At 61.7% G+C, this 11,760-nt stretch overlaps 1 protein-coding gene across 1 annotated transcript; it reads left to right on the top strand.

The window, feature by feature from the left end:
• The first annotated feature begins 4,811 nt into the window (after window positions 1-4,811).
• ZNF865 (zinc finger protein 865) lies at window positions 4,812-8,269 on the top strand. The gene has a single exon (XM_068993313.1). The coding sequence runs from the start codon at window positions 4,812-4,814 to the stop codon at window positions 7,953-7,955; it is 3,144 nt and encodes a 1,047-aa protein (XP_068849414.1). The 3' UTR covers window positions 7,956-8,269.
• Window positions 8,270-11,760: the final 3,491 nt, after the last annotated feature.

The raw sequence follows: 11,760 nt of genomic DNA, 5'->3' as shown, positions 1-11,760 counted from the left end.
CATTTGTTCCTTCTTCTCCTTTGTTCAACAACTGTTTAATGAACACCTGCTACACACTGGGGATGCAGCAGAGAACAGAACAGACAAAAAGCCCTGTCCTCGTGGAGTGCATATGCCAGCTCTGGGGCAGACAATTAAAAAGCAAAATATAGATGTTTGTGTGAAAGAAATACAGCAGGGTAAGAGCATAGCAGGGCCGCAGTGTCAGAGGAAGTGACAGGAAGGGCTCTTTCAAGAGATCCCTGTCCCCCCAGCACGGAGAAGTTAGATCTGTGTGTAGACTCCTCTCCTGGACAGCTGCAGTCCCCCGGGGGGAAGGGGGCTCCTTAATGCTCCCCTCCCCCGGGAGTGAAATGGTTAAGAGCATGAACCCTGGCTTGCACTAGCCTTCATATCTCTGAGCAGACCACTTCCTATTTCCAGGCCTCATTCATTCACTCATTTAACACATTTGTCTAGACGGGCCCTGTTCTAAGTGCTGGAGCTAGACCAGTGAACAAGTCAGATGCCAAATCTTGCCTGCTTGGAGCCCACCTCTGGGAGGGGCAGTCCAGCAACAAATAGAACATACGGTGGTGGTACTGACTGGAGGGCATGGCAACCCAGTCCAGTATCCATGCCTGGAGAATCCCCATGGAGCCCTGTGGACTGCAGTCCGTAGGGTCGCAAACACACATACGCATGCACTGACTGGAAAGGAGAGAAGCGGAGGAGGCTGGGGTGAGCAGGAATGTTGCTCTGGGCGACAGGTTACAGTGGTCTTGGAGCACCTGGTTGAGAAGACAGCGTCTGAGCAAAGACGTGAAGGAGATGAGGGGGTGAGAGAACCGTGTGTATGGGAGTCCCAGCCTTCCAGGCAGAAGCAACAGCCTGTGCAAAGGCCCTGGGGCAGCGATGGAGCCAGCATGTGGCCAGAGCTGCCAGGAGGCAGCTGGGGCTGCGGAGGTCTCTGACCTCCTCTGAGGTGTCACTGCAGGTTTTGAGCAGAGGAGCGACAATGACATGGTTCGGTCTTAGTCTTCCTGTTTACTAAGTAAGAACAATAATAAAGCTTATCTTTTTCCTTTTTTCGTATTTATTTGGCTCAGTCGGGTCTTAGTTGTGGTGCGGGGGCTCAGTAGTTGCGGCATGTGGGATCTTCATTCCCCAACCAGGGACTGAACCCACTTCCCCTGCATTGCGAGGCAGATTCTTAACCACTGGACCACCAGGGAAGCCCCACTAATGCTTATCTTGCAAGTCTGTTGTGAGTTTGATTGAAAGAGGCATATGAAACACAGTGCGGTTTTGGTAGCATTGAGTAAATGCCAGTGGCTAGTCCTGGGGTTGTGTGGAGGCAGAGTGTATTTCCAGTACAAAGTGGAGTGAAGGCTTTTTAAAAATTCTGTTTTGGAGAGAGAAGTATTGAAAGACAGCATGGAAATTCCTTGGTGGTCTAGTAGTTAGTACCCCATGCTTTCACTGCAGGGGGACCAGGTTCCATCCCTGATCAGAGAACTAAGATCTTGCAAGCCATGAGGTGTTACCACAAAAATAGAAAAAGATAAAGACAGCATGTTGTGAAGATAACAGCATGTCCTCTTGAACCTCACCGCTGGCCTGCAATTCCTGGCCCTGCCACTTGTTGGTGGTATGACTTTAGGAAATTAATTGACCTCTCAGGCCCTCAGTCTCTTCCTCTGTAAAATGGAGTTAATAATCTGAACCATCTTCTAGGGTTATTGGGAAGACTCATTGAGTCAACACATATGAAGGATTTAAAAGAGTACTTCCCAAATAGGAAGCACTCACTCAGGGCTCCCTGTTACTGTGTGTCACTGTTATTGTCATTACAGACGAGAATCTCATCACAAGGCAGCTTTATGGCACCAGCATGGCCCACAGGTGTGGGCATCAGGGGCCTGGAATCCAACACTTGCTTTCCCCTCCTTGGGGAAATGACCCCTCCAACTTCTCCATTTCCTTCCTTGTGCAGTGGATCCAGTGATGTACAGGACGTTAGGAGGCATCGGGGTGATGTTCCACGTGAAACCCGTCAGACAGTGCACACGAGTTGTTATTAGGACTGTGACTGCAGTTGCTGTGGGACTCCTGCCCCTTGGGAGGGGCTACCCCCTCAGGCCACTCTGCGTGAAATCCACCATACATTTCCCCTTAGAAAGACAGCAGTTTAAGACTCAGGTCCCCAGAGACAGGAAATGTGGCTCCTTTCCCAGTGAAAATAGTTGTGAGCTGGGTCAGTTTTGTCCTTCAGTCCCACCGCCTGCATCTCTCAGCCGAAGTCCTTCGGCATCTCACCTGCCCTGGAGGCCCTCTTCATGACATCATTCCCACCAGAACTCGTCCTCCTGGGCACACCTTGACAATATCAGCTCCATCTCTGCTAAATGCTGCCCCCCACTCCCCACCCCCCGGAAGTTCTGGTCAGCACAGTCGATTCCCTTTATTCAACAAATTTATATCAGTAGACACCAACAGCTATAAGTTTGCCTCTGAGCCCAGCTTTAGCTGCATCTCCTAACTTGTTACTTTTCCATTTTTGTCCATCTGATTTCCCACTGGTGATGAGGGAGGGTGCTGTTTAACTCCCACATTTCAGCAAATAACTTACCAAGTAGCCACGCTGTGCCAGGCGCTGGGCGCCCAGTGGTAAGACACAGGCCAAGTCTTAGCCCTCTTAGGCGAGGAGACGCGACAGTAAAGAGACAGCACGAGGAAATAAGAGCAGTATGTTGGCAGCAGTGGCTTTGGTGAAAAAAGTGTGGCAGGATGAGGGACGCACGTCCTCTCTCCTGGAGGCGACATTGACCCGGAGCAGAGACCTCAAGGGGGTTAGGGCAGGGGGCGTGAAGTCTGGGGACGAGGGTCCAGGCAGGAGGAAGCAGCCGCACCGCCTCACCGCTCCACGTGTTCAGGAAGGTAACCCCCCCTCCCACCCAGCCCCTGTAGAAATGCCCCTCATAACCCAGAGAGCGCCCCCAAAGTAAGGCTTCTGCCCCCCCCCACCCCCCCAGTTCCACCCTCGCCTTCCTCCTCAGGGAACCACCTTGTATGTGCGCATCATGGCAGGGATTCCAAGGTGCTGGCCTGGGGGAGGGCCCCGCAGCCTTAGGTGTGCGCTTGGGGTGGGGCGGGGCTTCATCATGGGACCCCGCCCTGGCCCCGCCCCCCCACATGCCTCCCCGCTGTCCCCTCCCCAGCCCACTCCAGCACTGCCTCCTGGACTCGGCTTTGCCCACAGGCTTCCACCAGCACCCGGCCACGCCTTTGCTCCTTCCGGAGATCAGATTAACCAGCCGAGTGTGACGGGCATCGAGTGTGACGGGCATGGGCTGCTGAATCGCTCCCAGGGACACCCGGAGCTGGAGGCTAAAAATACTGTCCTCCGGGCAGGGGTCGGGGAGGCACTCACTTTTCACCTGTCTGGGAACAGAGGCAGCCAGACGGGCAGGTGGCCGCGGACGGGCCCACTGACCACTGGGGTGGGCTGGCCGCAGGGCCCCAGGCCCCAGCGGAGGGGGGACGGTGGCTAAGAAGCACGCCTGACCGGGCGGGCCCTTCTCCCCGTGGCGCTCCACCCGCTCAGTGGAGGCGTTTCCCAGGGCCCCTGGTGGGTGTCAGGCCGAGATCAATTGCAGAGGACACTGGGGGTTGGGGCAGACAGACGCTGGCCAGCTGCAGTCTGGAAGGAGAGGTCCTAGAAAGGTGCTTAGAGAATGACTGCTGGGTGGAGGGTGCGGGAGTTGCCCCCAGGGGCGAGGGCGGGAACCTCCTGGACCACCTGCCACCAGGCTCCTCCCAGATGTGAAGGTACAGGTAGCTCCAGGGACTGGGCCAGCGAGCTCTGCCAGCCAGCCCCCTAAGTCCCCCTCCTTCTGGGGGTCAGGGCCCCCTTTACAAGCATAGGTCAGACGGGGATGGGGCTAAAATCCCCTGGCCTGGCATGTTTCCTACTGTAGCGTGTTTTTCCTCTCAGGCCGGCAGCATCTCCCTCCTACCTGGTAGTGCAGGAACTACCCACACGGCCTTCCTCCCAGCTCCACCCACCCCACCCCCACTCCCGCCCAGCGTTTGTCCTGACTTTGTGTTCCTACTATGAGGATGAGAATCCCCTCCAGAGGGCCCCGAGTGTCCACCCGACCCACTGTAGCTTGTTGGGTCCTTGCATCAGCCCTGGGAGACAGGGACATGCTTTGTCACCTCCACGTGTAGATGGGAAGGTTCAGGCACAGACAGGTTCAGGAATTTGTCCAGGGTCACACAGTGAGAGGCTAGCAGGGCATCATGGCCACCCTCTTAATCATTCTGATAGAAACTGTTCTCTTTTGGCAAAGGCAGAACGTGAGGGGTTTGGGAGCACAGGGCTTGGGCTAGTGCATGTGTGGTGGTGGGGGCTACAGAGCAGAGGGCCTGGGGGACCCAGCCTGGAGGCCTGAAAGTGTTTGCACAGGGGCCTGAGACCAGAGTCTGAGAACAAGGCGTGCTGGTGTTGGGGATGGATGGAGATGTGTGGGAACTGCGGGAAGAAGAGAGAGGGGGAATCTCGGGAGGAGAGGGGAGACGAGGGCCACAGAGGACGCGGGCAGGAGGCGGCAGGCCGAGTGGGAGAGGTCAGCGTGCCAGCGGAGCCCGGGGGAAGACCGCTTGGTGCGGGGGAAGGACAGAGGGACCGACGGGCGAGGACGGATAGTGGGGGTCCCGGCTGGTGCCTGTGGCTCTTCCAGTGCCCGCAGCTGGGGGACCCCACGCGGCTCTGCCTCCTGAGCCCCGCTCTCCTCTCTGCAGGGTCCCCCGTCTCCCCGCCGCCCAGGATGGAGGCCAACCCAGCGGGCAGCGGTGCCGGGGGCGGCGGGAGCGGCGGCCTGGGGGGCGAGGACGGGGTCCATTTCCAAAGCTACCCCTTCGACTTCCTGGAGTTCCTCAACCACCAGCGCTTCGAGCCCATGGAGCTGTACGGGGAGCACGCCAAGGCAGTAGCCGCGCTGCCCTGTGCGCCGGGGCCCCCGCCGCAGCCGCCGCCGCAGCCACCGCCGCCGCAGTACGACTACCCGCCCCAGGCCAGCTTCAAGCCCAAGGCCGAGGCCCCCTCCTCGTCGTCCTCCTCGTCCTCGTCCTCGTCCTCGTCGTCGTCCTCCCAGGCCAAGAAGCCCGACCCGCCGCTGCCCCCCGCCTTTGGGGCGCCGCCGCCCCCGATCTTCGACGCGGCCTTCCCTGCCCCGCAGTGGGGCATCGTGGACCTCTCGGGCCACCAGCACCTGTTTGGGAACCTGAAGCGTGGGGGGCCGGCCTCCGGGCCGGGGGCCGCGCCGGGGCTGGCCGCGCCCCCGGGGACCCCCGGGCCGCTCCCCGCTGCCTCGCAGGCGCCGCCAGGTCCGGCGGCGGGAGCAGCAGCCTGCGACGCAGCCAAGGACGACAAAGGCTACTTCCGGCGGCTCAAGTACCTGATGGAGCGGCGCTTCCCATGCGGCGTGTGCCAGAAGTCCTTCAAGCAGTCCTCGCACCTGGTGCAGCACATGCTGGTGCACTCGGGCGAGCGACCCTACGAGTGCGGCGTCTGCGGCCGCACCTATAACCACGTGTCCAGCCTGATCCGCCACCGCCGCTGCCACAAGGACGTGCCGCCGGCCGCGGGCGCCCCGGCGCCGCCTCCGCTCCCACCGCTGGGCCTGCCCGCGCCCGCCGCACCCTCCTCGGCGCCCCCCGGGCCCCCGGCTGCGCCCACCGACGGCAGCGCGGCCCCCGCGGGCACGGGCGTGGGGGTGGCTCCTCCGGCGGGGTCGGCGGCGGCAGCGGCGGCGGCGGCGGCGGCGGGGGGCAGCGATGGGCCGTTTGCCTGCACGCTGTGCTGGAAGGTGTTCAAGAAGCCCAGCCACCTGCACCAGCACCAGATCATCCACACGGGCGAGAAGCCCTTCTCGTGCTCCGTGTGCAGCAAGAGCTTCAACCGCCGCGAGAGCCTCAAGCGCCACGTGAAGACGCACTCGGCCGACCTGCTGCGCCTGCCGTGCGGCGTGTGCGGCAAGGCCTTCCGCGACGCCGCCTACTTGCTCAAGCACCAGGCGGCGCACGCGGGCGCGCCCGGGCCGCGGCCCGCCTACCCCTGCGAGCTGTGCGGCAAGTCCTACTCGGCGCCGCAGAGCCTGCTGCGCCACAAGGCGGCGCACGGCCCGCCCGCCGCCCCTGACGCGCCCAAGGACGCGGCGGCCCCCGGCGCGCCTCCCGCGCCCGCTTTCCCGCCGGGGCCCTACCTGCTGCCTCCGGACCCGCCCGCCTCCGACGGCGAGAAGGCGGCCGCGGCTGCGGCCGCGGCGGTGGTGTACGGCGCCGTGCCCGTCCCGCTGCTGGGCGCCCACCCGCTGCTGCTCGGCGGGGCCGGCCCCGGCGGGGCCGGGGGCTCGGGCGCCGTTGCGCCCGGCAAGACGTTCTGCTGCGGCATTTGCGGGCGCGGCTTCGGGCGCCGCGAGACCCTGAAGCGGCACGAGCGGATCCACACGGGCGAGAAGCCACACCAGTGCCCGGTGTGCGGGAAGCGCTTCCGCGAGTCCTTCCACCTGAGCAAGCACCACGTGGTGCACACCCGCGAGCGGCCCTACAAGTGCGAGCTCTGCGGCAAGGTCTTTGGCTACCCGCAGAGTCTCACGCGCCACCGCCAGGTGCACCGGCTCCAGCTGCCCTGCGCCCTGGCCGGGGCCGCCGGCCTCCCCGCCGCCCAGGGCGCGGCTGGGGCGGCCGGCCCGAGCGGCTCAGCCGCGTCTGGGGCCGCCGCGGACGGCCTCAGCTACGCCTGCTCAGACTGCGGCGAGCACTTCCCGGATCTCTTCCACGTCATGAGCCACAAGGAGGCGCACATGGCCGAGAAGCCCTACGGCTGCGACGCCTGCGGCAAGACCTTTGGCTTCATCGAGAACCTCATGTGGCACAAGCTGGTGCACCAGGCGGCCCCTGAGCGCCTGCTGCCGCCCGCGCCCGGCGGCGCCCAGCCCCCGGAGGGCTCCGGCGGCACCGACGCGGCCACCGTGCTGGACAACGGGCTGGCTGGGGAGGTGGGGGCGGCCGTGGCGGCGCTGGCCGGGGTGTCCGGGGGCGAGGACGCGAGCGGGTCCGCGGCGGCCGGGGGCGGCGGGGGCGCCAGCGCGGGCCCCGAGCGCTTCAGCTGTGCCACCTGCGGCCAGAGCTTCAAGCACTTCTTGGGCCTGGTGACCCACAAGTATGTGCACCTGGTGCGCCGGACCCTGGGCTGCGGCCTGTGCGGCCAGAGCTTCGCGGGCGCCTACGACCTGCTGCTGCATCGGCGCAGCCACCGGCAGAAGCGCGGCTTCCGGTGCCCGGTGTGCGGCAAGCGCTTCTGGGAGGCGGCCCTGCTCATGCGCCACCAGCGCTGCCACACGGAGCAGCGGCCCTACCGCTGCGGCGTGTGCGGCCGCGGCTTCCTGCGCTCCTGGTACCTGCGGCAGCACCGCGTGGTGCACACGGGCGAGCGCGCCTTCAAGTGCGGCGTGTGCGCCAAGCGCTTCGCGCAGTCGTCCAGCCTGGCGGAGCACCGGCGGCTGCACGCCGTGGCACGGCCCCTGCGCTGCGGCGCCTGCGGCAAGACCTTCCGCTACCGCTCCAACCTGCTGGAGCACCAGCGGCTTCACCTTGGCGAGCGCGCCTATCGCTGCGAGCACTGCGGCAAGGGCTTCTTCTACCTGAGCTCCGTGCTGCGCCATCAGCGCGCGCACGAGCCTCCGCGGCCCGAGCTCCGCTGTCCCGCCTGCCTCAAGGCCTTCAAGGATCCCGGCTACTTCCGGAAGCACCTGGCGGCCCACCAGGGCGGCCGGCCTTTCCGCTGCTCCTCCTGCGGCGAGGGGTTCGCCAACACATACGGCCTCAAGAAACACCGCCTGGCGCACAAAGCTGAGGGCCTGGCGGGGCCGGGAGCGGGGCCCGGCCCGTTGCCCGGGAAGGACGCTTGACCGGGGAGTGTGTCTCCCCATCGCCACTCCCATCACTCGTCCCCTCCGGGACTCGCCCCTCGGGGGCGCAGACCTCCTCCTTCCGGCCCTCCCATCCATCATCCTTCCGAATTTAAGACAGACTAGCCTCCTCTCCCAAGGCCCATGTCGTGCAGACCCTAGCCTGCCTCTCTCCACCTGGACCTCCCTGGCCCTCTCCTCCTCCTATCGGACACTGAACTCGACCCTCCGTCCACCCCTGATGTGTACGCCTCTCCAGCCCCCCTGCCCCAGCAGCCTTCAGCCCCGCAGTGAGCTGGGTCGTGCCGGGTCTGGACGGCCTCTCCCCCTTCCCCAGCAAGCTGGCCGGACAGCGGAGTGCGGGCGGTTCGGGAGGGCACGGGGTGGGGGCCTGGGTGCTCTTGGTTTGTGGGGGTGGGGGGCGGGGGGCAGACGCGGCTTGTACAGAGCGGAGAAGAATAAATGTTATCAACAGGGCCGCTGGAGTCCCTTCTTTCGTCCCAGGGGAGGGGGTTGAGCGCTGACAAACGGAAGGGTGAGAACTTTGGCTTCCTGGGATGGTGATTTCCCAGCACCTTCTGCCTCGCCCTGCCTCTCTCTGCTTTTCCTCATTCAGCTGGTAGTCACCAAGGCTTCACCATGTCCAGGCTCTGGTCTCCCAGTGGAGCGTGCACAGAACAAGACAGGTAAGTCATGGCTCAGGAACCGACCAGGTACCTGGACCCCATCTCCTTCAGAATGCTTTTGTGGTTTGTTTATTCCACGGCCAACATTTCTCCAGGGCCCATCTGCCCAGTCCTTTGATGGACACTGGGGAAACATTGGCGCCAGTGGGGAAGAACCTGCTTGCCATTGCAGGAGTCGTAAGAAACACGGTTTCGACCCCTGGGTCAGGAAGACCCCCTGGAGGAGGGAATGGCAACCCACTCCTGTATTCTTGCCTGGACAATTCCATGGACAGGAGCCCCGCAGGCTGCAGTCCACGGGGTTGCAAAAGTTGGACATGACTGAGTGACTTAGCACGGGGAAACATGAAGTGGACACGTTCCTGGCCCTCAAATGAGCTGGAAGAGAGCGGGTGAGCTGGGGCTCTGTTTATTATACAGCCCACTTATAGGATGTCTCCCTCCAGCGTGACTTAGTGGAGCATCAGAAGCCCTTTCATTTTTTTCCTCATTTTGGTCCTCAGAGCAGTGAAATATATGCCCTGTGAGGCTGACTTAGCCCACTTTCAGAAGAGGATGCTGAGGTCCCAGAGAAGAAAGGCTCCAGGGAAACCTAGCAGGTTCGTAGTAGCCCTGGGCCTACAGTCCCGGGTGCCTCAGGACTGAAACCTGGAGACCAAGTCAGGTCAGGGGTCACTGCCTGGGTGAGTCCAGTTTGACTCACGAGAGGGCAGGAAGCCAGTGTGGCCACCTTGCTGTAATGCCGGAGACCGAGCAGGTGACAGACCCGGTGTGGGACTCAAAGTGAGTCACGTGGACGCTGCACACCACGCTGTAGAGGACGTGGAGTCTCCCCAGGGGTTGAGAGCATGGCACACTCTCCGCATCAGACTGGAGGGGCTAACCAGGCTCCCAGGAGGAGCAGGACATCCAAAGCATGACAGGGCCACAGAAGCTTGGCAGGTGACGCAGGCATTGAATTCCAGGTGGAGGGTTAAAGCGTGTCCAAGTCAACCCAGCTGTTCCAGCCAATTTTGAATAGATTGGTGTGGCCAGAGACGCCGAGGGTCGGGGACTGGCTCCTGAAGAGCCACGAATCCCAAACAGCAGAGCTCGGATGACCTTGGAGGCAGGGGTTGGAGGCTGGCAACCGCTGGATCTGAGCCGCTGAGACTTCCGGTTTAGCCCATGGGAGGAAAAAAAAAAAGACTTTGCTGCGAAACTTTGAACATGAAACGATTTTACATATGGGGACCTGCCTGGTGGTCCAGTGGTTAAGACTCAGAGCTCCCAGTGCAGAGGGGCCGGGGATCAATCCCTGGTCGGGGAACTAGATCCTACATACACACTAAGACCCAATGCAGCCACATTAAAAAAAGAGCGAGTTCACATAATATAAACTAATGCAACTTTTGAAAAATTTGGAAGATCTAGCAACGTGGCCTGCATCCCCCCGGGGCCGAGTAGTCCTTGCTCTCTTTGGACGTGGCATGTATTCTCCAAACTGCTGCAGCACCGTGGCATCCCACGTGTCAGTGGTCCCATTTCACCTCACTGGTCCTGGTGTTTCTCCTTGAAACCCCACCACCTTCCTCACTCACATTATCATGAAGACCCTACAGGCACTCACGTTTGGGATCCCTCCTCGTGGCCACAAGGAGCTGGGGATTGGTAACAAGGTAGGGATCTGTGTTTCCAAAGGATGGGTCCAGGTGGCCGCAGCCTGGAGAGTGAAGAGGGCGGGGCCCCAACCTGTGCGACTTGTTAGCTTGGTCTTCAAGAGTAGTGATGATGAAGCGTTCAGATTCCAACAACAGGAAATTGATAAGGGATTCGATGGATGGGTGAAGGGTGAAGACGGCTTAAGGAACCCGCCAAGCTGTGTAGCTTGGGTGGTGATGTCCACACCAGGGGTGTCTCCTTGGTGAAAACAGAATTCTCTTTCATCTATTGGGATGCCTTGTGGAGGTGTTGGGTGAACAGGAAGAGGCGTGAGTCCTGGGCTCCCCTTCCTGAAGCATACCGATCCTGGGAGCCCCTTCGTATTGCTGAACTTGCCTGATCCCCAGTTCCACAGCTGAACCACATAGCTTCTCTGGATAGCCAGACGCTGTCCACCGCAGACACCTCCCCCGACCACCCCCTCCCTGGTTCTAAAGATGAGGAAACAGAGGTTTGAAGAGAGTCACAACTCACTGCTGGGGACAAGACCCCAGGGTAGCCCTCCTACCCGCCCCCCAAAACATAAGATCAACATAGAGAAACCCTTCAGAGAGTCCTTTAATAGGAATAACACTGGAGGCCTCCCACATCCAGCCCCCAGGTCCTCCTCTGCCTCCGCCCCAGTGACTCATCTCCTGCCCCACACCAACCACAGGCCCCCCAGGACAGCCCCATTGGCATCCACCAACCCTTCTGTGGGATAGCCTGGGACCGGCCTGTAAGCTGTTTGCTCCCAACTGGGAGTGGAAGGGAATTAGATCCACTGGGGGCTACTTGGCAGCCCCCGGGAGACCCTGGGCTCTGAGCCGAGAGCTTTAGGAGGGGCGCAGCAGCTGGCTGAGTGTGGGCCAGTGTTTTAGTTGTCTTGAAAGAGGAGTCTGGCTTAGGGGAGGGACCACCATGGGAGCAAGGGTCCTGGTGTCAAAATCCTTAGGGTTAGGCTTCCATCCTTGACACTGTGACTTGGGGACCCTCTGGCTTTGAGGTGACAGGGTCCCAGCTTCTTTATTGGAGGATCCAGCTGGCAGACTGAGGACAGGTGGGCAGTCTTAGGGTCAGTGCAATCCCGTGAGGTAGGCGAAAGGGTCCAGCCTGTATCCCCCTGCCTCAAGAAGGGCCCAGGCTCTGCTGCGACAAGTGATGTCTTGTGCAAGGACAAGCCGTCGGGGAGGCAGACGAAGCCATGACATCCAGCCCAGGTTCCTAGCACCCACAGGGCTGCCACCGTGCCTTTCTCGGAACCACACGCAGGGGCTGTGTGACTTGTGAGCGTCGTGAGCCCCGCTGTCCGTGTGCTCTCCCACGCTGGCTGCTCGTGGCCATCTCTGTGAGCTCTGATGTCACCCTGCGAACCCCGAACCTCTCGTCGTCCTCCCCTGTCCACCTGCTCCTCTCCTACAGCAACGTGCGCTCCCAGA

The sequence above is a fragment of the Capricornis sumatraensis genome, chromosome 20 (assembly GCF_032405125.1).
Source record: "Capricornis sumatraensis isolate serow.1 chromosome 20, serow.2, whole genome shotgun sequence".
NCBI lineage: Eukaryota > Metazoa > Chordata > Mammalia > Artiodactyla > Bovidae > Capricornis > Capricornis sumatraensis.
The sequence above is the reverse complement of the archived record's forward strand: the minus strand, read 5'-3'. Positions and strand labels throughout refer to the sequence as shown.